A 27,409-nucleotide genomic window follows, 5' to 3' on the forward strand; every position below is an offset into this window, starting at 1 on the left:
GGCTCCACATTCTTCCATAATATATGGTTGTTGCCTCCCGCTAACCGGGACGCAACCCAGTACACAAGATGCCTGACGAACCCGGTGACTGCGAAGATCACGCGGGAACCAACAAACTTCATCCCAGGTGACATCCTGCACAGCGGGAAGCAATGAGCAATGGCGGGAACACCCACCAATCCTAGGCCAGTGCTGCCGTCTCTTAAGTCCTGTCGTCAGCAGCGGGAGGGTATACAAGAGATTCCTGTTCAACAAACCATTCTTCGACTTTGACTTCTTGGGTGTGTATCGTTCATTCCACACTTCACGGTAACTGTGAAGACTTTCACCATTGAACACCTCAAGCCACCACATCTGGACATTAGCAAACTGGTCTCCACTCAGCCCCAACAATGCAGATATAGGTGACCAAAAGCAGCGAACAGTGCTCCAATCACTGGTTCTGGGGTGGTGGGGGATCATGTTAACTGGGATGCCACCCTGTACACAAGATGGCCGATGAATGTGGTGACCACGCAGAGTCAATGGGGACCAACAACGTTCGTCCCAGGGGCGAACCCACACAGCAGGAATCAACAAGGATGGGAACACTGACCAATTGGAGGCCGACATGGATGTGACAACACTCTAGTTGACAGTAGCGGGGAGAGAATAGAAGTAGAGCTGCCAGTGTAATAAAGGAGTCTTTGACTTTGATTTCTTGAGTGTGTGTCCTTCTTTCCACCCTTCACAGTAGCGCGCATGCTCCAATTAAACATCAAATGGTCTTCCTCATTTACATCGGGAGTCACATGTATGGTTTCCTTACCTAAAGCGTGAGAAGTGCAGCAAAGATCGTCAGACTTGTTTCTGGTTTGTTTTAAGCGGGTGATAGGAGGAAAGTTTGAATATGGATCTCTTTGTCGTTGGGAACGAGGGAGATGACCTGACAACATTATGAGAGGACACGGTAGCTTGGATCGAGAGAGGATAATGCAAAGAAGCCGAACACCAAGTGTCACAATTTCCCAATAACCGATCGGCTGCTTGGACTTGAAGAAATGTCTTCAATGAAAATGTAATATCATTGGAATTCTCTTCCCTGTTGAAGGTTCATTTGAAATTGGGATCCATGGACGTGATGAGTTTATTGCCATATCCATTCGTAGCGGGATAATATGCATCAAACTTAGATGCAGATACTTTGAAAAAAGTAACAGGCATTAAATTGTAAGTGGTAATAAATATGAAGGAAAAGATTGATAATAAATAGTCTCCCTTGCAGTTGGGGTACAATGTATTCCTTGAGATCAGAGGAATCTTGGAGCCAGGACAAAGTGATCCCGTGTTTCCCAAGGATTTGATTGAGTTGTTGGGGTAGTTGTAAGTTGATGGGCCAAATGGTTTGCTGCTCCTTCCTCTGGCTCTGCTTTCTGTCTTACGATGCTGATTGGGTGCGTCTGTGTGTTCGCTCGCTCGCTGATTGGTTGCATCAATTGTGCGAGCCAATGGGTTGATTCGGTGAGGCTGCTATTGGATTGGACGCTGAGTCAGGTTGGATTGATGGGCGGGTTCGCGGGTTGATTGGCTCTTGCTGTGAGGAGGCGGGACGTTGGCGGCAGCATCGCCTGATCGGAGTCTGTCGCGTCGCCGCGAGCGCAAAATGGAAGAAGTTAGTGGCGGCGTCGGGACCTTCCTCAGCCACACGGTCCTGCAGCCCGCCAGGCCCCAGAGCCGAGGCGTCGGTGCAGGGCCTGATGGTGCCGACAGGGCGAGGCTGGGAGCTGCCCAGAGGGAGGGGGTGGGCAAGGGGGTAAGAAGGAGATTGGCGCATGCGTGGTGGGTTCGCGACTTGGTGTTCAGTTCGACCATGTGCGGCTGATACGCATGTGCCAACGGACGGCCAATGAGTGAACCTTTTGCGCAAGGACCAACCGAGGACTCGCGCATGTGCACTGAAATTAAGATGGCTGCCCCCAGCCCATGGACCCCCAGACACTGAGTCACAAAGTCAATCCACACATTTTGGGTTTGACGTGTCCTGTGTCTCTGTTCTCATTTGTCAAATCATTTGATTTTAAAAATAGGCTCTAAGACTTCAGATCTCCTCGCACGCGGTCAAAACCTTGACTTGCGACCATCGTGGACCCACCCTCCCCCGACGTGGTACTACGGTCGCAGGTCGGGGAGGACCTGTCGGGGTCATTGAGTCGCTTAGGAAGGGATGGAAAACCAATCCAATGTTCTTTGCTTCCCAATGCTCATAGAATGTGTCTGATTCCATTCCTTTTTCCTGTTGTAGCATCACATTCTTCATAAAGTTAGATGTTATTTTTTAAAGTTGTGTCACCTGAACAATAATGCTCCAACCCTTCTGATCCTGACATACCATGTGTCTAAAATGTCATGTTTCTCAGTTACGTCCGAATGCCTTGAAAAATATAGGGACTTTGGTGTTAACAATACAGAGTAAGAGAGAGCGCTGCTCAGGGAGCTGAAGAAGGAATTCGTCCATCGTTATTGAATGAAGATCTACCAGGACCAATGCCTGAAGAGGGTGCACAAAATCAGTGAACAAGTGCGGACTCGAAAGGCCAACATGGCCTGTTTCCGCTCTGTAAATAGTTATATGGTTATATTTCACCAATCCTTTTGAATTTATGATCTCTTGAATTTCTGGTCATGTTTTCTATTTAGGTTGGTGTATCTTGCAGACCTGTTTGGTTGCAGCAAGTAAGAAGTTATCACCTTGTAGCATCCGCTGTGGAAGTGCTACCACATACTGTTTTAAACTCCCCATGTGTGCTCGCTGGCCCACCCACTTCTGGTGACGTACTTCCCGACTTCCAGCTTTATGTCATTGTGTCGTGTTGTCACTCTCCAGCTGGCTGCCGCTACGTGGAAGTGTAGGGCTCCTCAGCCCATACATGGTGCTAGGAGTGGGCTCCTTCTCATCAGTGAAGGGGAGTCCGTGCCATCTTGGACTATCCGAGTGTGGCAGTGATTTGACCTCTTTTTGCTCACCTGGTCTCTTGGCGCACCATAATCTCAGCGTTTATAAGGGGGAAATTCTTTCAATGTTTCATTCAACTTTATTACAGAATTCTTCCTAGATTATCTGTGTAACATTGAATGTTATGGGTTTTCATGAACAGGGATCATGATTTTACTCATAATTTGGTGAGCCAATGGATGGGACATTTTTTACTAATGCCCCATGGGAATCCAAATAAAAATGAAGTGACAAAATTAGGAAGGTTTGTTGACCCTTGTTTTTAAGCAGGACGTCAGGATGATTTTCATCTTGCTTGCTGAATTAAAATGTGATTTGTCAGTTCTTAATGGCAGCTGCCATATTGGCATTGCAAGGAGAGATGGGAAATGGATCAGGTCCTTGGTGGTCCCAGTAATGCAACGTAGAAAGATGTCATGGGGCTGAATGTGGTTTAGGGAGGGAGAGGGTATTAATTTTTGGGAAACGTATGTGACCAGCCACCTATCAATATTTCCCTCAAATAGAAACTCCTGCTGGTAGAAGCCATTTCCTATTTTAAACAGGCCCAATGTCATTACCCAAGCAGATATTGTTTCGAGCCCAAAGGATCCCAAAACCAGTAGCAATAGACATTCACCCAGACAAGTGGTTTTTAAAACAAGTTATTTTTAATCAAATTTAAACATGAAAATAGAATGAAATTTTAATTTAACTCTATACTTAACTAACCCAAATTAACCCCCTTCTAATTCTTAGTGCACATGTTTGTAATGTGTATAAATTTAAGAAAAGTTCTTTGGTTCACATTTCAATCTCACTTCTCCTTCTTCCAAGTTCTCTGGATGCATGGAAATCTTCTGCTGTGCACAGAATTGAACATGTACAAACTTCACCAGGTTTTGGTGCTTGAAAGGTAAATGTTTACCAATCAGGACGGTTCTTGTAGGGTTTTTAGAGAGAGATTTGTTGTTCCAGGATTTCCAAAACTGAGGTACCACCATTATTCACCTCAATGTCTCGCTGATGAAACTTGCCCCGTCAGGGTTTTCCAGATGGTAACTTCTTTCTTCTCGCTACCACAGAGTTCATTGCTCACAACAGAACTAATTTCTTCTGCTCAAGCTGCTATATAAACAAAACCCAGGAGTGATTTTCCTCAAAGCACCCCGCAGAAAGGTACTTTAAGTCATCCGGCTCCATTTCCAAACAATGGTCATTCATTTTATGACATCAGTTCGATAAACACCTACTTGTGAATGTGAATAACATTCTCCAGAGATCTTCAATATTTCTTCAGTCTTTCAAATAAGATCTGTTTTAAAATGTGTGTGTGTATTTATGTAACCTACACTCAATCTTACCAAAATCCCAAATATTACCAACTTCTCCAAATATATTTATCCATTACAATAACATAAAGAGCATTTAAGAGACTCTTCGACAGGCATACATGGGTGAAAGAAAAACAGGGTTGAAGCGGGCGCACAGTACGGTATTACGAACTGCCACCGTCAGTGCACAGATTTATCTCACACATCGTGGGCTAACAGTGCTGGGAGGCAAAGTACAGTGAGTGGATCAGATGAAGGCCCCTGCCTAAAGGCGTGGGGCACTCATGGCTCGTAGCCTTAACCTGCTGATCCTGTGGACCGGAAGGTATTCACTAACGAGCTAATTTACAGGCAGGGAACAAAAGGTCTGTGTATGTCTGCAATAAAGCAGTATTGAGTTGACTACCTTTGTATGTGTTTGCCTTTATTTAGTAGCATCTACCTTCTTGGGACCTTCCCAAGATCGTGTTATATGGCGAGCTCTCCACTGGCCACCGTGACAGAGGAGCACCAAAGAAAAGGTACAAGGACTGCCTAAAGAAATCTCTTGGTGCCTGCCACATTGACCACCGCCAGTGGGCTGATATCGCCTCAAACCGTGCATCTTGGCGCCTCACAGTTTGACGGGCAGCAACCTCCTTTGAAGAAGACCGCAGAGCCCATCTCACTGACAAAAGGCAAAGGAGGAAAAACCTAACACCCAACCCCAACCAACCAATTTTCCCCTGCAGCCGCTGCAACCATGTCTGCCTGTCCCGCATCGGACTTGTCAGCCACAAACGAGCCTGCAGCTGACGTGGACTTTTTACCCCCTCCATAAATCTTCGTCCGCAAAGCCAAGCAAAAGAAAAGAAGTAGCATCTACCATAGTAGCTGCTACAGTGTATTATTCTTTTGTTAGGAATATCTAGATCAACACAACATCGTGGGCCAAAGGGCTTGTACCGTGCTGTAATATTCTGTTATTTCTGTTATTGCTTGACTTTGAATATCTGTTGTAAGCTGTGTGAGACTTCAATAATGTAGCAAATGTGCACCTCAACATTGCGGTCAGGAGTTTGTATCTCCTGGTTGACTTGAGCTTTTCTCATTTTTACTCAATGCTTTATAGTTCTGGTCAGTAAGAAAAGAAATATTGTGCATGTTGAGTATGTCATTATGATTGAAAGTAACACTGGAAAAGAGTCAGTAACACCAAGGTAAATAGCACCCTGTAGTGGCTGGTGCAGTTTCCTGATGGGCAGAAGTTATCTCTCAGTGGCTACAGTGATGTGAAAATGTGGGTAAATTATTTTGCATATGATTTATACATGGAAAAATTAGTTGTTGTTTGTTCCAGTTTCAGGTAGGTGTGGTCGCAAAGTGGGTAAGGATAGAAAATATTGGGGATCAACAACTGGGGTTGCATTTGATGGCGTGGAAGTCGATATGGATGCTCAGAATAAGGCTAATCTGATTAGGCAAGCCACTGGCTCTTATACTTCCACCAGTGAATTGAGAATTGAATTTTGAGTCATTTACGGTGGGTAACTTCAAAGTCTGTTGATTGTAAGACTAAATTAAGAGCCCTTTTGCCCCTGGCTGTGCTGAAAGATTGTTTTGTTTATAACTAATTCTTTCTGAGAGGGAGAATAGACTGAAGCTACTTTCCTACTCATTGTTGATATATTTTGCAGTAATATCTTTCAAATAATTACGGACTCCTAATTACCACATGCAATCCCCAGTCACTTTATCATTTCTGCCACCTACGACACGCTGGAGTCACATCTTCCCCTCCCCCTTTCTGCTTTTACCAGGGACTGCTTTCATCCTGTCATTCTGGTTTGCTAATCTCTCTCCACACATTCCTCCCTGTCCTAGGTCACCACCCTTCCCACCACCCCTGCCCATCACCCTTCCCCTCCCCAGGTTTCACTCTCACTCCTGTTGATTCACCCAGTTCCCCTTGTATTCTCTCTTCCAAACCAGATGACTTATAAATGTGGGCAGAGAAATGGCAGATGAAGTTTAATCTGGACAAGTGTCTTGCACTTTGAGAGAACTTGTCATACTGTTGCAAAGAGGGATCTTGGGGTCCAAGCGCGAGCTCCTTGAAAGAGGCAACACAAGTGGAGGGTGTTAAAGAAAGTATTCTTCATTGAGCAGGGCATGAAGTATAAATGTGGTTAGGCCACATTTCGAGTGTTTTCTGCATTTCTAGTTGCTGCATGACAAAAGGAGTTTATCAGGGGGTTGCTTGGTTTAGAGCATTGGGTCTAAGGAGAGGTTGGACAAATTTGGAGTATTTGAGGCTGAAAGATGACCTGGTTGAAATTTATCCAATTATTTTAGTCCTGGAGAAGGTAGATTTCTTCTTCCCCCACCCCTGTGGGAGATGTAAAAATACTACAATACCTATATTGAACATGAGAGAGGAAAAGGAGAGAAGTGAGACAGGGTTTTGCACAGTGCGTTGGGGGTTTGGCACACGCTGCCAAGATAATGGTGAAATCACCACGATTTAAGAGGCATTTGGTTGGGCACATGAACAAGAGGGAATGGGTGATGTGTTTGGACCATGTGCTGACAGATGGGATTAATTTAAATGAGCATCATGGTCACCACAGATATTGTTCACCAAATGGCCTATTCCTGGGCTGCTCTGTTGGGTGATGATTCATCTCTTTTCAAGGATAGTTGCCGATGGGCAGTAAACTTGTCACAGAAGCCTAACTCCAATGAATGTATTTAGAACATTTCCATGAGTTAATTCCCAGTAGAAACACCATTTTATCATTCAAGATGTGTAGCCACAGCAATAATGCAAAGTTTGAAGGCCATCATCACTGAATCCATTTTAATCAGCCTTCACCTTGTACAATGTTCAGTTGAGACAAGAAAATCAAAATGGAACTTTTAACCTCTAGGAAAGATGAGTAATCCTCTGTACCACAGAATTATTGCTGAAAAAATATTTGGAAAATTTTGTGAATTCAGCTTCCAAAGAGGGGATGAAGAGGAACCACAACAAGATTTTAAAAGATTAAACCCAGAACATTTATTAGAAGATGTTCATCACAATAAACATGTTCAGGTTCAGTAATGATCGATTCTGGAATGGCATGTGGCCGTAATAAAAGGAATGCAGGATAGATATATTCCAAGGAAAAAGAAATTAATGATTTAGATTGTGGTTTAAATGGTTTTGTGGCCAAATTTGCGGAGGTCACCAAGATAGGGGACAGAGTAGGAAGTGTAGAAACCGTAAAGATGCAGAAGGGTATAAACAGATTAGGAAACTGGGCAAAATGATGGCAGATGAGATTTAACACCGAGAAATGTACAGTTGTACATTTTGGCAGTGGAAATAAACAGGAAGCATACTATTTGGATGGGATGAAAATTCAGATCTTGGATGTGCAAAGGGACCTGGGTGTCCTTGTGCAAGGAAGCCTAAAAGTTAATGACCAGGTGAAATTGGTAATGAAGAAAGCGAATGCTATGATGGCATTCATTTCAAGAGGATTAGTGTACAAGAGTAAAGAGGTGTTGATGAGGCTCTATGGGGCACTGGTGAGACCTCATTTTGAGTACCAGGTGCAGTTTTGGGCCCCCTATCTGAGAAAGGATTTGATGTTGTTGGAGAGAGTGCAGAGGAGAATGACTAGGATGATTCCCAGAATGCAAAGGATAACGTACGAGGAGTGTGTGACAGCTCTTGGGTTGTATTCATTGGAGTACAGGAAATTAAAGAAGAAATCTCAAGGAGGCATTTTCTATTTTGAAAGGTTTAGATAGGGTGGATGCGGGTAAGATGTTTCCCTTGGTAGGTGAATCGAGGACAAGAAAATGAGAGGTTATCCATATAAAATAGAGATTGGGAGTAACTTCTTTAACCAGAGGGTCATGGATCTGTGGAACTCACTGCCTGTTACAGCAGTGGAAGACAGATCACTGGGAGTATTTAAACAAGAAATATACAAGTATCTCATAGTGAGAGCATGAAGGGATATATGGAAAAGTCTAGAAATTGGAAGGGGTGTCGAGTAGCTTAGTGTTTACGGAGCCGACTCAATGGGCCTGGTAGCCTGGTTCTGTTCCTTTCTCTTGGAAGCTTGTTCTCATTTGAGAGAGATTATTGAAGGCAACTGGGAAAATGGAAAAATTCTCGGCAGTTGTTAGAGTAGGTTATTAGTTTGGCATCTCTCTGTAAAATTCCAAACCCGTCTGTCACTTTCGATCAGTGCCGGTCCCACTAACCCCTGAAGAACATGGACTTTCTAATATGTCATGTGTTCTTTCAGCTACAAATGATTCTCTTAATCAACCATGGCCAGAGGTCACTCACATTTCATATCAGTCTTGCAATCATTTTGGGTATGTTTTCAGTTGTAAATGTGGAAAATTCCATTTTGGGAGTGGATTTCTTGTCACATCTTTCAGTGATGTATTTGAAAAAACGTTGTGTGGACAGCAGCTCTCGAATGCACGTGAGCTGCATTTGTTGTCCTTCCAATGCCATCTGCTGCCTGACAAGCCTTCAACCTGACTCCTGCCCTTTCCGAGCCTTGCTCAAGTGTTTCGTGATCCCATTGTAATAGTGTATGGACATGCAATAAGCCACCATATAAAGGCAGGGTCTGAGACACAGGCTCATAATACCCCCAGATTATCTTAAAATTGCAAGATTGGATTGGCAAGAGTTGGGCGTAGTCCACAGATCTGACAGCTGCTGGGCTTCACGGTTGCATATGGTTCTGAAAAATACTAGGGATTGGCGGCCTTGCAGAGATGATCGTCCCCTGAACAATTCCACCGTGCCTGACTGATACAATATTCCAAATTGACAAGACTTCTCAGCCAACCTCCACGGCAAATATGCATTTGCTAAAATAGATCTAGTACATGCTTACTATTAGATTCCATTTGAGTCTTCGGATGTCACGAAGACAGCAGTGATGGTTCCGTTCGGCATGTTTGAGTTTCTGAGAATACCATTCGGTCCATGGAATGCAGCTCAGACATTCCAGTGGTTCATGGACCACGAACTCACTGGCCTTGGGTTTTTTTTGGTGCTTGTGTTGATCGAGGAGATTCTGGTTGTAAGTGTGGATGAAGAGAAGCACAAGAGCCACCTTATCTCATTGTTTCCGAGGCTTGAGGAATGTGGCATCGTGATCAATCCCAGGAAAGTGTTTCTGGAGCTTCTGATCTTGTATTTTTGAGACCTAGAGTTATGCAACCTGGTATTTTGCCGGATGAATGGAAAGTGCATGAAATTTGAGAATTTCCTCCCCCATTACATTTGGCCAATTGTGATGGTTTTAGGTATGAGGAATTTTTATCGCTGTTCCCTGGTGAATGCCACAGCATCTCTATTACCTCTTGCTGAACAACTCAAAGGATATGATGTCTGCTTCAAAAAGACATTATCTTTGGGAGATGCTTTTTTTCCAGCCAAGCGGTCACCGGCTCAGGCAAAGTATAGTACATTTGGGCAAGAACTCTTAGCTATCTATCTCGCAGTGAAACGTTTCTGTTTTAAAAAATATATATTTATAGTTTTGTATACAGTTCAATATAATAATAGAATCATATCCAAATGATACGTTCAATGATCAAAATAGAATAAAAAATAAATGGTTGTACTGTACATAAAAGTGAGAAGAGAGAAAAAGTATAAAAGAAAAAAATACAGATCTAGGTGCAAAGCTCCTGTGATAACTATTCCCTCCCAAAAGGAAAGGCCGGAAATTTGATATAGTAGAATTAAACCAACATGATAAGGTTCAACCATTAAGATTAAAGAAAAGTGGTGGTGGGGTGGAGAAGTGAATACATTAGATATCAAAACATATATCTAAATATGGTTTGCATATTTTGATGTATGTATCATAACCATTTCTAATATAAAACATCAATTTTGCTAAGGGAATACAATTTTGCATTTCCCCACAATCAATTTTAAGATGGGATTCAGATTTCCATGGATTTGCTTTTCAACTCCTGGCCACTGCAAATGTGACTTTAAAAAATAATTAATTGGTATTTTGAGAACTTGAATTAGGCTTCTAAATCATTTACATTTCCCAAAAGTAAAAGCTCAGGTGTTGATGGGAAACATGATTATAATTTATTCCAAAGAATTGCTCACATCTTTCCAAAATGATGTCACCTTGAGACATGACCAGAGAGAATCAAAAAACGTACCAAATTCTGTGCCACATCTAAAACATAAATTTGAAAAATTTGGAATAAATTAATTGATGTGGCATTAAGTATAATTGATGAATAAGTTTATAATTAACTTATCTATCGAAAACATTAATTACTGTCCCAACAAATGTCAGACCAGCAAAATGGGTCAATTTCAGTTGTCAAATCCAATTTCCATCTTTTTATTTATTCAAGTCTGGATTTGGAGATACCTCTTGAAGTAGAAGATACAATTTGGAAATAAGTTTATTTGTAATTCCCTCATGAATCCCAATCTCCAATTCAATATTTCAACTTTTTATTGTAAGGTAATCCTTTGACCATTTGTACAGACCACCAGCCTCTTATGCATACTGCAAGTACAAGCACACATCTCTACTTGCCCAGATAGATTTGGCACTTGGACTTCATCCTACAATTTTCATTGGACATACAACACATCTGAGTAAAGGCGAATGCTGTGGCTGGTGCCCTATCCAGGTGTGACATTACATTCAACTACTGCCATTGATTTCACTGCCATGGTTCATGCACGGCACACTGATCCCGATTTCATCCTGTGAAACCAGATCAACTCTGGTCTCCTTCTTCAAGATGTGACCCTGGATGAATTGGGTGAAGAGTTGGTCTGTGATTTTTTTTCCCCAACAGGAAGGACTATGCCATTTGTGTGGGCGGCTATGAGGCAGGAGATTTCTCTTCACAATCTATCACTTCCTGGTAGAAGAGCATCAATCAAACTGGGTAAGGAACATCTTACCTGGCTTCATGTTAAACAGAATGTTGGATTATGGGCAAGGACTCACTTGCTGGATCAACGCCCGAAAGTCTCCAGGCACATGAAATTCAAGCTGGGGGAGTTTGTTGTTTTGGATTCCCATGTCCAACATGTGCACCTTGTGGCTTGGAAGGTCCACTTCCGCCATCTCGGCAATGTACTTATCTGATCACGTTTGAGGACAGGACAACCAGGTGGCAGGATGGAATTCCTATCATCGGCATCTCTGCAGAGACAATTATTTGGGCTTTCATGGATCATTGGATTCCATTTTTTGGTGTCTGGGCACGATTACAACAGATTGAGGGGTTCAGTTCAAGTCAGCATTGGTTTGAGTTCTCACAGAGCCTCTGGGCACTACATGAATTACGGCTAAGTATTTCAGGCTAACAGCCTCTTTGAGCACTTCCATCGTTGGGTGGGGGGGGGCTCCGGATTTTTCCCACTGTTCAAAAAGTATGGGGGGGGTTGAAGGTGAATTGGGAGGCACAGGCTTGTGGGCCTAAAGGGTTTGTTACTGTGCTGTAACTAATCTTAAAGTATCGCATTGACTCTGATATGTCACTGTAAATCTTGGTAGTAATGGTGTGTATGATTCTGCTTTGTCTTGATCACTGCGGCTATTGGCCTCGTCTCTCATGTGGAACCCTATAACTTGTGTGTTTTGGAATTACCTAGTTGTGAGGAGTATATCTGAATGAATAGCTTTGCTAATTGTTCAGCATGTTAACATTTAAAGTCCATCTAACCTTGTCTGCCAAGTCTGCACTGGAAAATTGAAAATGTTACTCCACTCTTTAAGAAGGAAGAGAGGCAAAAGACTGTAAATTTTAGACCATGTCTTCACATAAAAAAAATTATTATGAAAATTATGTTATCTTTTCCAAACAAATACAAGCTTTCTTTATGCCAACGATTCATATTTAAATCCACATAATTTATCCACGTAATAACAATACATTCACTAGCCAATACTAATGTGAACCGAATAAATTCAATTTGAGATTTATCCATTCTTAAACCCATTGTTAAAGTTGTAATATACACTATTTAAAAAAAGCAGTGGATCTACCATTAAAGTAGTCTCTAATAAATCCACCTTAAACTCTTTAATTTTTTCTCCAAAAAGACTTACTTTATCACACAACCAGACAGAATTGAAAAAAAAGTACCAATTTGAGTCCCACAATGAAAACACAAATCTGAATGACTAAATCCATATCTATTTAACTTTTCCGGCGTTTAATACAACTTTAGTCACACTATCTTCACACATAGTAGCCCATCCTTCTTGGGATAATTCTTAGGTTAAATCTTTGATTTATCTAAATCCAGTTTAGCCATTTTCTCTTGCAACAAAGAATACATTTCTGAAATAAATCCCTTTCTGCCCCATTTACAATTACATTTTTAAATTTAGTTAACTTAGGCATCTTCAATTCCTGCCAAAAATTCTTCACTACTGGAGCACATACTTTAAAATATGCAAACAAAGAATTTAATGGTACCTCAAATTTTCCCCAAGCCTATCAAAAGAAAGAAATATCCCATCTTTAAAACAATCTGCAAACACTTGAATACCTTTCAAATGGGAAATCTTTAAATATTGAGATTATTCATCAAGAAGGATATGAATTTATCCTGATATAATGGAATTTATAATGAAACCTTATCTCCAGTTCCTATTCCCTGATTTCTTTTATACCAAATATCACTTAAGTGTCATAATACTGGCACATTATAATAATGCAAAAGATGAGGAGTCCATCAAAATATACATTGATGTATAATAGAATGAGAAATCTGTGCAAATGCCTCTTTAGCCCAGCGAGGAGGATGATTAACATTTAACATCATATTAATAAATTTTAACTGATAATTAACTAATAGTTTAATAAATAATTCTGAAAATAAGACCATTGTAGTCTCGAAAGCATATTTCCCTGTCAATGTTTGCAATAATACTCTAGTCAATATACTTTTCTATAAAAATATTCTGATTGCTGCATAACTCTTTAAAAAAATATGTTTGGAAGTGAACATAGAATTGATTGAAAAAGATATGAATACAAGGAAAAATATTCATTTTAACACAATTCACATGTGTCATTTATGTCAAAGGAAGACCTTTTCATTTAATTAAATCAGCTTTAATTTTTGTCTTTAGTAAAACATAGTTCAACGTACACAAATATTGATAAGCCGCATCAAACAATAGCCATAAATATTTCATTTTCTTAGTCCATCTAAGCTGTGTAATCTGTTTACCAGCAGTATAATCTTCCTCTGTAATTGATAATATGTACCTCTTATTCCAATTAACCTTATAAGCAGACATTTCTCCACATTGTACCAAACAGGTTTGCAGATGTCATAATGATTGCTGAGGATTTGTTAAATATATTGGTACATCATCTGCAAACAAATGAATCTTACATTCCTCTTCATTTATTTTAATCCCACTAATTTTATCATTTTATCTTTTAGCCTGGGCTACCGGTTCTATCACCAATGTCGACAAAGGACAACATTGCCTTGTGGAGCGTGTTAAATTAAACGTATCTGAAATTTGTCCATTCGTCACCATACTCGCCAAAGGATTTTTATACAAGGCTTTAACCCAAAAAAGGTAAAAAAGGTCCAAACTTAAACCTTTCAAGTATTTTAAATAAAAAGTATCTTTCAACTTGATCAAAGGCTTTTTACGCATCTAATACCACTATCACTGATTGATTCAAACAATGTCTTGACACATTAATCAACGTCAACAGTCAAGCAATATTTTCAGAAGAAAATCTATTCTTAATGAAACCTGCTAGATCAACGTATTAAACGTGTCAAATACTTTGCAAGTCTATTAGCTACTATCTTATAATCTACATTTAAAAAAGAAATTGGTCGATATGAAACAACTTTGAATGGGGGTCTCTTTTTCTCCAAGCCTATTCCTATTGGGCATCTCAGCTACTTCCTTGCCCATTTGCTCTTCTAGTTCCCTCTTCCCATTTGGCGGCCTATAATATACCCTTATAATAATAACCTCACCCTTCTTATTTTTTAGTTTTACCCACACTGCCTCCCTCGAAGAGCAGTTCAGTCAAAGAAGGATGAACACGCTGACGGGCGGCAAGAATGGTGTTTTTACCATCGCCATTGTGGGAAAAATGCCCATAAATGTGTCCTGCCACATACCTATTACAGAAGAAAGGCAGGAAACGAAAAACCAGCTTCTACTATTGGCCTCGGCAGCTGGTACAAGAACGGGCCTATTTTATCTTCAAGACGACACGTTTCTTGTAGACACAAGTGCTGAGGTCCGTTTGCTCCCACCCAACCTATTTTGAAATATAAACCACATCAATAACAACACCTGGCTCTTCAAACAGCAAATGGGATGATAATTCCCTGCTTTGGCACATGACAGGTCATGTTTGGGATAGCAGGTGTGACATTCCATTGGAACTGCGTATTGGCTTCCATTGCACAACCCATTATGGGTGCAGATTTTTTAAGGTCTCATGACTTGCTAGTAGACGTGAATTGGAGGAAATTGGTTCATGCTACCACTTTTCAAACATACCCACTGGTCTGCAGCAAAGGGAGAGTTTCCCATCTCGGGGTCCAGACCCTGCACAAAGATGCCTACGCTGTCCTGCTCAATGAATTTCCCGGTATTATCTCTCCGAATTTCAATACCTCCAAAACAGTACATCGAGGGCCATTGCCAACATCTCACATTCTTTAGCCGACATTGACGGCCATTGGAGATGAAATATCGTGCATTGTATCGAGCCACACGGCACTTCTGATTTGTTTTGGAGAGTCGGCATTTCACTGTGTTCACAGACCACCAGCCACTCGTTTTTGCCTTCAGCAAAATAACGGATCCATGGTCAGCAAGACAGCGGGTTAGTTTCTGGTGATGGTTCTGGGGGGGGGTGGGGGATGTAGCAGTTGTCTTGTGGGCCGAGTGGGCAAGGTACTTTGGTGGGACACTCTCAGGGCTTAATTTAAACCTGTGGTCCTGTGGATTGGCAGCAAACTCATAATGATGTTTCACCTTGACCCATGGAGCCCGGGACATGCAGTAAATTAAAGAAGCCTGTAAAGTCTGAATAAAGCAGTCTTGTGTTGACTAGCCTGGTGTGTGTGTGTGTGTGTGTGTGTGTGTGTGTGTGTGTGTGTGTGTGTGTGTGTGTGTGTGTGTGTGTGTGTGTGTGTGTGTGTGTGTGTGTTGCTTTAGTAGCTCTATCGAAGTAGCCGCTAAATACATAAATATTTGGGGTGATTATCGCACTTACAGGATACTTTTCATCCATCTCACAGCCTGTGGGAAGAAGCTATTCCCCAGCCTGGCAGTCCTGATTTTGATGATGGACGTGGTTAAAGATGCTGTGCACTGCACGGAAATGGTCTTTTTACTGTTCATTGAGCCCTATTTGAACAACATTCACAGTAAATGTCATCTACAGAAGAAAGGGACACCCCAGTGATCCTCACAATTCTTTGCATCATTCCTGTCTGATGCTTTACAGCTACTAGACCATCGAATGGTGCAGCAAGACAGGAGACTCAACTGCGCTCCTGTAAAATCTCAGGATGAGAGCCATTGGCCTTGACCTCCTCAGCCTCCTTGGGAAGTGTAGACCCTTCCTGACCAATAAGGAGGAGTGATTGTTTTGTGATTTAATATGTGTGCTGTATGGATGGGAATTTTACGTGATTGTATTGTCTATTCTTGCTCTTTCACAAACTTTAGTCGATAGAAGTAGTCTTTGTACTTTAGGATGTACAATCATGTACAGATTGTCCTAAAACAGACATTTGGCCCAGATGTCTGTTCAGTCCAAGAATACTTTCGACCACAGGCAGATTTTGAACAATAACACCATTCATTCTGCAACAACTGCCACTTAATTTTGCCAGTTGTTCAAAGGTAAACTATATGGGGAAAACACCACTGTCAACTCTTCTACCTTAAAGGAGTAAATATATTCAAATGGGCAGTAGATCAAGAGATGGAAACAGTGAAATCAGACAGAGGTGAGTGGCTGCTTAAATTAGAAACATTCGTGTTCATCCTATAGATTTAAGGCTGCCCAGGAGGAATATAATGTGTTTTCTTTAAGATTGTTTGCCCTCACCCTGGTGAGGGATGGGGCTAACGGACATGTTGCTGGAAGGGTTCGAGAATTGATATGGTAGGTCACAGGAAGCTCAAGTTTAGTTCCACAGAGACCAGGTGTTTAGCAGAATGGCCACCCAGTCTGTATTTGGTCTGGCTGATATCGAGGTCAACTGAGTCATCCAAATGTAGGAGATTAGGATGGATGGGGTTCATGTGAAACTCTGCCTCAACTGGAAGGTCTGATTGTGGCCTTGGATGGAGGTGAGAGGAGATGTAGGGACAAGTTTGGCAATTTCTACAGTTCCAATGGGGAGTGCATGAGATGGTGGTGGTTGGAGAGGGTAGTGCCGTCGAGGGAGTCACAGAAAGATGTGCCCCTGTGAAAAGTTGATATGAGTGGAGCGGGTTAGATGTTGCAGGTTAGAGGATGGTGCTGAAGTTGGAAGTTTCCAAGGATAACGTGTCAGATGTGGCAGCTGATGGGTGGTAAGTGAGAAACCTGTGTGATTCTGTCCTTGTTGTGCCGGAGAGGAGGTGGGGTCAGGGCAGAAAGAGAATTGGAGATATAGGTGCAGGCTTTTTCAATGACAGTATGGGGGAATTTGCATTTATTGAAGAAATAAGACATTTTGTGTGTTCTGGAGTAGAAGACTTCATCTTAGGACTGTTACAGGCCCAGGGGACCCCAAAACCTAGCAGCAATAGAAAATCACCAAGACAAATGGATACTTAAGCAAATGTAATTTTTAATTTTCTTTAAACAAAAAAAACAATCAACCTTTAACTTATCACTATTAATGTAACTGCCTAACATTAACCCCTCCTAATTCTGAACGCAGGTGTATTTAAAGTGTATAAAGTTCTTTGACACTCCTACAAGTTCACCGGTATCTATTAATTCTTATACTGTGCACAGAATTCAACATTTATGACTTTTCACCAAGATCTGGTGCTTAAAAGTAAATGGTTACCCTCCAGGAAGGCTCTTGTTGGTTTCAGAAAGGGATTTCTTGCTCATTGGACACACAAAACTGATTCCCTCTGATCAGCCACTTTGGTGTCTTGCCAAAGAAACTTGCCCCATCAGGGTTTTCCAAATGATAACCTCTTCTGCAGGTCACCATTGAGTTCTTTTTGTTTCCCTTATTTCAAGTGAAACACCATTTCTAGCCAGCCATTTCCTCTTGTATGTAAAACAAGGTTTTTCAACAGGCTGAACTGAGAACTCACAACCCATCTTCAAAATGGGGTTTCAACAAGATGCCATCTCACTCTCTCTCTCTTTTAGAAAAAAACCTATTTGGTGTCTCCTCTCTGCTTGCAAAAGCACATGACCTTAGAACAGAAAATTTCTGAATCCATGTATTTGTTGCTTTAAAAACAATAATCCATTTACACCTACTTTTGAAATTATTTAGCAAAACACACAGTCATGCTCTCCTGCCCCCCCCCCCCACTACCCCAAACCCTGGGCCAAGTCACTGAGGGTCTGTGGATTATCTTTCAATGCTCACAGACCAATCTAAGTCATTGGCAATGTGAGCTCCAATTTTGATATTCTGACACGATTAGGAACCCATTAGGACCCACTCTTATCCCAGGTCTGATACCTGACACCCTTTTAGCCAATTTCCAACCAGTATTTAGCAATCCACAGTGTAGTGTAGGTTCCTTGACTTCTTTGTCCAGAAGCCCACAGCCTCAAGTTACCAACAGCCTGTCACCTATGTTGGTCCTTCAGTTGCAGAACCCCTCACTGGTCTGCTTCCATGGTCACTGACCCGTGTATTGAATCCTCTGCTTCTCAAATGTTGATGGGGTGTGGTCTTCATGTTTTCTTGTGCCCTGTGCTAGTCCTCTACTTCCCCAAAGTTCGCGGTGGCAAGGAAATCTAACACACCTAATTAAAAAATTTACATCTTAGAGGAGAATCTCACATGTGTGGAGGGATGGAAAGGGCATTATTACAAATTGAAGCCTAATATTTGAATATTCATGTGCCAAATTTGCAAAAGCATAGAGTATATATTTCTTAAGCTCTATGTAATTTTTTCTAAAGGAAGACAAATTTTAAATTTTGCATGTCATCTTGGCATCCCTAAAAATTTATCTGATTTCCGAGTAAGTTCAATACATTTCCACATCCCTGCTAATGCTAATTTAACAAATTTCAATTGATATATTACTAGTTTTAATTTGGGCCTTATTCCCTCAATATTTACTAATAAAAATAAAGTTGGATTTTGCAGATAAACAACTGTAACTTGTTCCAAAAAATTTGTAATTCTCACCAAAAAGATCTTGCATTAGGACAAAGCTAAGTTGAATGCAAGAAAGTTGCTACATATTCACCACACTTCAAACATCGATCTGATAATTCTGATTTTATTCTATTCAATTTCTCTGGTGTAAGAAGTAACTGTAGAAGAAAAACGAGTTGTGAATTCCTTCCGCACTGCTGCAGTGTGGAACTCTGGTCAATAGTTCCAGACTGCTGAGTTGAAGTGAATTAATACAACTCCCCTGGATCAAGTGATCTCTGTTGCCAAATCAGCTTCCTGTCTAGCTTTTCAAATCCAACTGCCTGAGTCAACTGACTCCAGATGCAGCTTTCAGATAAATCCTTGCTGACATCTGCTACATTACTAATGTAAAAACAATTATGCTGAACTAATTTGTGTCAAACATTGAGAAACTTATATGGATCTGCCCATATTTGCCAATCAACTACAATATTCAGATCCATTTCCCACATTTGTCTATACTTATGAACTCCTCATTTAAAAGTTCCTACTTGTAATCAAGAGGACATCAAAGAAGTAAACTTTTTAACAATTCCTCTTTATAAGGAATTTCTATTTCAGTACAACATGGTTGGTCCCAACTTATCCTTCAAATATGCTCTAAGTTGGAAATAGCAAAAATGATTGCAATGAATTATAAATATTTATTTCTCAGTTGCTCAAATAACATTAATTGACTCCTTTCATAACAATCTTCAACATTTATAATCCTCTTACGAAACCAGCTGTCCAGAAATTGATGATCCTTTGAAAAAGATACGAGGATTTTGAATCAAAGCCATTCTGGGTGATGTACATCCACTTACACCAATTTCATCATTTATTTTAATCCATATATTAATCAAATGTTTCAACAATGGTGTATCTTTTTCAATTCCCACTTGTATATAAATTCTTCTGCCTTTCTCTCTCCTATTTTATACATTTTAAAGGCAATTTTTCCCTTTCACAAAAAGAAGCAAGAAATCTCATTTGAGCTGCTCGATAACAATGTTTAAAATGAGGAAGCTGCAATCCTCTGAATGCAGAATTTGTTTTGGGTCACATGTAACATGGGATTCAATCAGAAATGGGTTCACGTGACGTAAACTCATGATGCAGACTTTTTTCTTAAAATGGAATACAAGAGGAGGGTTGTCTAGGTCTTTCGCAGGATATAGATCACAAGATAAAGGGGAAAAGTAGGCATATTGAGTCTGCTCCACCATTCTTACACTCACCCCCACTCCCCAGCTCTCTCCCCATTACCTTTGGTTCCTTGACTAATCAACTACCTGTCAATCTCTGCTTTAAATACACCCAATGACCTCAGTTCCACAGATTCACAACCAAATGACAAAATCAATTTTGCCACATCTGTTTTAAATTGACACCCTTTTATCCTGAAATTATTCTCTCCTGTCCTAGAATCTCCTACCATGGGAAACATCTTTGCCATATGTACTCTGTCCAGACCTTCCAGCATTTGAAATGCCTCTGAGGTCCCCCTTATCCTTCTGTATTCCAACTAGTACAGTCGAAGAGTCGACAATTTTTCCTCATGCACTAACCCTTTCATTCCTGATATCGTTCCAGTAAATCATCTCTGACCTTCTCCAACACCAGCACATCTTTTCTCAAATACGGCACCCAAAACTCTAAACCTGATTGAATGGGAAGGCAATTCTCTAACGACACAAACACAACAGTGAAATTATATTATGTCTTGTTGATATTTACAAAAATTATTGAAGAGTCAATTCACAGTGATGTACAATAAATTCTGGCCTATAATTCTAGCCCATTAATGGACTATTATCATAACCTAAAGAATGAGGGTTGTTCTGAAGCTTGGTTCTGTGTTACGAGACCAGAGGATCCCAAAACCCAGCAGCAATAGATATTCACCAAGACAAATGGTTACTTAAACAAAAGCTGATTTTAATTATCTTTAAACATGAAAACAGATAACACTTTAACTTATCACTATTTTACTATTTTAACTTACATTATCTAACTTACCCCCCTTCTAATTCTAAGTGGACGTGTGTGTAATGTGTGTGTAAGTTCAGAAAAGTTCTTTGTTTCACAGTCCAATCTCACTTGTCATTCCTCCAAGTCCACTGTTTGCAGGCCATTCTTATACTGTGCACAGAATTTAACATTTATCAAGTTCACCAGATTTTGGTGCTCAAAATGTGAATGATTACCACTGGGAAGTTTTTTGTTGGTTTTCAGAGAGAGGTGTGTTGTTCAGGGAAGCATTAGTGTTTTTGTGACTCAACGTACCAGCATCTGAAGTCCGCTATCTCTTCAGAAAAGCTCTGATAGCTTTAGCATGGAACAGAGCTGAACCAGGACTTTGCAGGTATTTAAGGGAGTGTGTGGGCAGGGTTTGTTCTAGACCAAAAATCTCACCAAATTACTCTGCTTGAAATCAAGATTCAAAGCATTTTGAGGAATACAACAGGAATTGTTCAACAAGAGCCTGGTTTTCCCTGAGGAGTTTTCTTTCAATAGTGGAAATGATTTTTTTTTTTTAAAGCCCATTAATCTTCCTGATACAAATCTTTGCATTTAACTTTCAGGTTGCTATCTGTTGTTAACTTGGAGGCCTTTAATGGGGTGTCTGGGTGGAATCTTTGCTTTAACCAAGCAGTTCGCTTGCAATTTTCCAGCTGTAGGATGCGGTGCAGTTGCTTGCAAGTTTAGCAAGTGGGATTATGATGTGAAACTGCAAATCACAGCGTCATTTTTGTTTTTGAAAATGCAAATGTGAAAATGTTAACTTTGGTCTCCTTGGTTTCCTTAAGTTTACAGAGGAGACGTTGGGTCAAGCTGAGAAGACAGAGTTGGATGCCCATTTGGCGTATCGGCTGGGCAAAGCAGAAAGCACAAAACAAGGGACTGAAAAAATAATGAAGCAGACTGAAGTGCCGTTGAACCAAACCCAGGTAAAGAATTTAATTTTGTGCAGTGTACTTAAGAGACCAAACGATTTGGGCTTTTAGTGGTGACCTATTTAAATGAACAAAATCTGATTAGAATAGAAGTTTATGGAATGTTTGGGAGTTGCCACAACAAAATGGAGCATATAAATTAGATGTTGTAATTAAGATAAATGAACAATGCAATGAGCCTGGTGTCACAGTATCTGCCTCCCTCTACCGTATATCACCGTTAATCCTTCTCCCCAATATGAACCTGATATCACAGTATAGACGAGAATTTATTGTACATCACTGTTAAACCTTCTCACGACAGTGAATCCGGTGTCAGAAGTATCTGTCAAAGTTAACTGTACACCACATTCAGCATTCTTCCCACTCTGAACCCCGTTTCACAGTATCTGCCACAGTTTATCGTACATCACTTTTAAACCTTCTCAGTACTGTAAACCTGGTGTCACAGTACCTGCCACAGTTCATTGAACCTGACTGTTAAACCTTCTCATGAATCTAAATCCTGTCTCATAGATTCTGTCTCTGTCTATCGGACATCAACGTTAAACTTTCTCCCCCCTGTGAACCTGGTGTAATAGTATTTGTCTCAGTCTACCGTCCATCACCGTTTAACATTCTCCCCACTGTAAACCTGGTGTCACAGCATCTACCTCAGTCTCCCATACATCACCCTTAAATCTCCTCCCTACTGTGAACCTGGTGTAAATGTATCTGCAATAGTGTTATATGCATCACTTTTAAACCTTCTTCCCACTGTGAGCCTGGTTTCACAATATCTGCCACAGTTTATCGTATATCACTTTAAAACCTTCTCAGTACTGTAAACCGGGTGTCACAGTACCTGCCACAGTTCATTGAACCTGACTGTTAAACCTTCTCACTAATGTAAAATGGTGTCACATTATCCTTGTCACACCTCCATACATCACCGTTAAAGCTTCAACCCACTGTGAACCCGGTGTCCACAGTATCTACCACAGTTTATCGTACATCACTGACACAACTCCCTACTGTGAACACAGTGTCACAGTATATGCTTCAGTCTACCGAACATCACCATAAAACCTTCTCTCAACTGAGAAACCGGTGTCACCCGATCTGCCACAATTTATCCTCCATCAATGTTAAACATTCTCCCCACTTTGAACGCAGTGTCACAGTATCTGCCTCAGTCTCCCATACAGGACACTTAAACCTTCTCCCCACTGTGAACCTGGAGTCACAATATCCGCCTCAATATACCTTACATCACCCATAGACTTTCTCTCCACTGTGAACCTGATGTAACAGTATCTGCCTCAGTCTCCCATCTATCACCATTAAACATTCTCCCCACTGTGATCCTGTATATGCCAGAGTTTATTTATACATCACTGTTAAACCTTTTCACTGCTCTGAAACCGGTGTCACAGTTTCTGTCCCAGTCTACTGGACATCAGCATTAAACGTTCTCCACACTGTGAACTCAGTGTCACATTATATGCCACAGTTTATTTTACATCTCGTTAAACATTCTCCTCACTGTGAACCTGGTGTCACAGTATCTGACACAGTTTATCGTACATTAATGTTAAACATTTTCACTCCCGTGAACCCATTGTCTCAGTATCTATCTCAGTCCACCGTACATCACCGATAAAATTCTCCCCCCAGTGAAGCTGGTGTCAGAGTATCTGCGTACGTCTATCGTACATCACCATTAAACATTCTCCCAACAGTGAAAACAGTGTCACTTTCTCTGCCACAGTATATCAGACAGAACTGTTAAACATTCTCCCCAACGTCAACCCCGTTAGTGTCATAGCATCTGCCTCAGTTTCTCGTAAATCACCAGTAAACCTTTTCCCCACTGTGAGGCTGGTTTTACTGTACCTACCACAGTTTATCGTACATCACCATTAAACCTTCTCCGCACTGTGCACCTAGAGTCATGGTATCTACCTCAATTCACCATACATCACCATTAAACCTCCCTTCTGTGAACCCAGTGAAATAATATCTGCCTCAGTCTCGAGAAAACACCATTAAAATTTCTCCCCACCGTTTACTCTATGTCTCTGTATCTGCAACATTGTATAGCGTGTCACCTTTACACCTCTTCCGCACTGTGAACCTGGTGTCACAGTACCAGCCACAGTTAATTGAACCTGACTGTTAAACCTTCTCACTAATGTGAACCCGGTTTCACAGCATCCGTCTCAGTCTCCCATACATCACACTTAAACCTTCTCCCCTCTGTGAATTCATTAAAACAGTATATGCCCGAGTTTATTATACATCACTGATAAACCTCCCCACTGTGATCCGGGTGTCATAAATCTGTCTCCATGCACTGTACATCAGCATTAAAGCTTCCCCCCACTGTGAACCTCATGGAACATTATCTGACACATTTTATCATACAACACTGTTAAACCTCTCATTGCTATATAACCATATAACCATATAAAGCACACAAAAGGCCAGTGTGGCCCTACTAATCCATGCCGGAACAAAATCTCCACCCTCCTAGTTCCACTGACCAGCACCTGGTCCATACCCTCCAAGTCATCATCCAGTCTTTCCTTAAATGTAAATAATGTCCCTGCTTCAACCACCTCCGCCGAAAGCTTATTCCACATCCCAACCACCCTTTGCATGAAGAAATTTCCCTCTCATATTCCCCATATAATTTTCCCCATTCAACTCAATCCATGGCCTCTGGTTTGAATATCTCCCACTCTTAATTGAAAAAGCCTATCCATGTTGACTCTGTCCCTTTTAAAATCTTGAACACCTCCATCAATCCCCCCTTCAATCTTCTATGCTCCAGAGAAAAAAGCCTCAGGCTGCTCAATCTTTCTCTGTAACTCAAACCCTGACATCCTGTCAACATTCTCGTGAACCTTCTCTGTTCTCTCTCTATTTTGTTTATATCCTTCCTATAATTCGGTGACCAAAACTGCACACAGTATTCCAAACTTGGCCTCACCAATGCTTTGTACAATTTCATCATAACATCCTAACTCTTGAATTCAATACTCCAATTTATGAAGGCCAACATTCCAAATGCCTTCTTCACCACTCTATCTACCCGAGTATCAACTTTGAGGGTACTATTTACCATAACTCCTAAATCCCTTTGTTGCTCTGCTCTCCTCAATTGTCTACCATTCAATGTATATGACCTATATAGATTTGCCTTTCCAAAATGCAAAACTTCACACTTATCTTATTAAATTCCTTCAGCCATTTCTCAGCCCACTCCTCTAGCTTTCCTACATCTCTTTTTAAGCTATGGTAATCTTCCTCACTGTCCACAATACCACTAATCTTTGTATCATCTGCAAACTTACTTATCCAATTCACCACCCCTTCTTCCAGATCTTTAATATATATAACAAACAATAGTGGACCCAGGACTGATCCCTGAGGAACTCCACTAGTCACCGGCCTCCAATTTGACAAACAATTTTCTACCACTACTCTCTGACACTTCCCATCCAACCATTGCTGAATCCATTTCACTACCTCCTTATTTATACCTAATGCCTCTACCTTTTCACCTAACCTCCTGTGGAGAACTTTGTCAAAAGCATTACTAAAGTCTAAGTAGACAACATCCACAGCTTTCCCTTCATCAACCTTTTTTGTAAGCCCCTAGAAAAACTCTATAAGGTTTGTTAAGCATGATCTACCCCTGTCAAAACCATGCTGACTACTACCTATCAATCCCTGTTCTTCCAAATATTTGTAAATGCCATCCCTCAGAACACTTACCATTAACTTACCCACCACAGACGTCAGAACTAAGTGGGAAGGAGGATGCAGGGCATTCGATAGCAGGACATTGTGAGAGAATGGATTCCTTGAACTCTTGAGGGGAGAAGGTGCGGATCGATCCATCGGTTTAGGTGGGGCAGGGTATAGACATGGCAGCTGACTGGAATTGTCAGCGGGTTACTGAGACCTAGGAGAGGAGGGGAAGGAGGGTGCAGTAGTATTCTGACGAGAGAGTGCTGAGGGAGAGGCAACATGGGTGGAACCTCAAGGCAAGGGACCCTTGATTGTTTGCAAGGTTGGGATTTGTAAATAGATATCCAGCACAGAGCCTCTTTGTCCCCCTGCCATCAGGAAGGAGATATGGAGGAATAAAATCGGGACAGCCAGGCAGCTTCCTCCCACAGGCCATGAGATTGACAAGGCAACATGAGCTGGCTGGGAGCAAAGAATGAAAAGGGGGAGAGGAATATGGACTGATTACAACAGCTCAGCCAGCAGGAGAGAGGGGCTGAAGGGCCTGTTTCTGTGTTGTCTATCTGGACCAGCATTTTGAGTTCAAGCTTAAAAAACCCAACCATTTTTTAATTGAATAATAATGGTACAGAATGAATCAAGAGACAAGATGTCTGTCCAGCAGCAAGCATCGAAGGCACTTTCTGAAATGGAGGCTCTGAAACTACAGGGAGATTCTGGCTGGAATGAGGCCCGACTTCTGCTAGAAGGAGGAGAGGAGAAGCAGGGATAATGTAGGGGAAGGGGTGGGGAAGGGAGGGGGTAGAGATACCTTTCTCCATTCACCTCCCCTTTCCTCCACCCTGTTCCCTGTCCTGGGTAAACTTGTACCTCTCACTTTGTTCGTTTGAGATTGGTCACAGTGTTTGAGCTACCGAAAGAAAATAGACACACACACCGAGAGCAGTTCAGTTAAAACAAATGTTTATTACAAATTCAAAAGCTGATTTCAAACTACAATATACAAGCCCTTCCCAATTATACTTATCAACGCCTGGACTGGTCCCAACTGCCGAAGCAAGGCAATGACTGCACACGTGTAATAGGTTGTCGGGGAACCGATAGCAGCTTCTCCACCTCCCTCGACCGGGATGTTAGCTGGACTCTAGAAGTTCTTCTTGCTGAAAGATGTTGCCACCTCTCGGAGAGTCTCTCTCTTCAGCAGCGGGACCATGGCTTATATTACCCAAAAACTGCGTACCCAAGCACCTATTCCCAGCACAGTAAGAAAGATAAGCGAGCAAGCTAGCATGCTAGGCTTCTAGCAAATAACATAATTTTCAGCTTATCACTTAGAATACAATGATTATTTTGCATCAAGGCTAGGCCTCTGACAGTCTGTGACCAAAACAAGCAGGAAGATTAAATGTTCTTGGTATACAGATGTCCTTTTGTCAGATAACTGCATCTCTGGCCCCTCGGTGGAATTTAGCTAAAGTCTGCTGATTCTAAAAACCAAGCAGGTTCTCAGCCTTGCAGAAGCAAAGGTTGCAAAAGTTAAAAAAAAACACGGTTTAAATCTTCCATTACATTCCCCTCCCCATTCGCCTGCCCATTACCCTCCCCATTTCCTTCCCCCGCTCACCTCCCGGTTCCCCTCCCCCTTCCCATTCACCTACTCCTAACTCTAATCCCTAACAAACCCTAACCTTAACACTACCGATACCCCCTATCACTACTCCACGTCCCCTAACTCTACCCCTACCCCATCCCCTAACTCTATCTCTACCCCTACACCGTCCCCTAACCCCAACCCTAATACTACCCACCTTCCTCTACCCCAAACACTCACCCCACCTCTACCTCCTACTCCTACCCCCTTCCCATAAACCTAATACAAACCCACTTCCCTGAACTCTAAACCTAACCCTAAACCTAGACCTAATCCTAGCCCATGTCTCCTAACCCTAACCATGATGTTAGAAATAGAAGTACCTTAACAGAAATTGCTCGAGACAAAAATTGAGAACAAAGAACATTT

The 27,409-nt window shown here is 41.4% G+C and overlaps 2 protein-coding genes across 4 annotated transcripts in view; both read left to right on the plus strand.

The window, feature by feature from the left end:
* LOC138745755 (glycogen synthase kinase-3-like) overlaps nucleotides 1-13,897 on the plus strand; it is a 54,208-nt gene extending 40,311 nt beyond the window's left edge. Inside the window, exons 4-5 of one of the 3 annotated variants that reach the window (XM_069903028.1) lie at nucleotides 3,809-3,887; nucleotides 4,738-5,312. In XM_069903028.1, coding sequence (XP_069759129.1) covers nucleotides 3,809-3,887; nucleotides 4,738-4,843 — 185 coding nt within the window. In that variant the 3' untranslated portion in view covers nucleotides 4,844-5,312. Of the gene's footprint in view, nucleotides 1-3,808; nucleotides 3,888-4,737; nucleotides 5,313-13,768 lie in introns of those variants that run through there. The other 2 variants (XM_069903029.1, XM_069903030.1) reach the window with 2 other exon arrangements.
* Nucleotides 1-27,409, plus strand: part of LOC138745756 (uncharacterized) — a 404,057-nt gene that overhangs the window by 123,390 nt on the left and 253,258 nt on the right. The gene's annotated exons all lie outside the window — the stretch shown is intronic.

This window comes from Narcine bancroftii, chromosome 11 (genome assembly GCF_036971445.1).
Source record: "Narcine bancroftii isolate sNarBan1 chromosome 11, sNarBan1.hap1, whole genome shotgun sequence".
NCBI lineage: Eukaryota > Metazoa > Chordata > Chondrichthyes > Torpediniformes > Narcinidae > Narcine > Narcine bancroftii.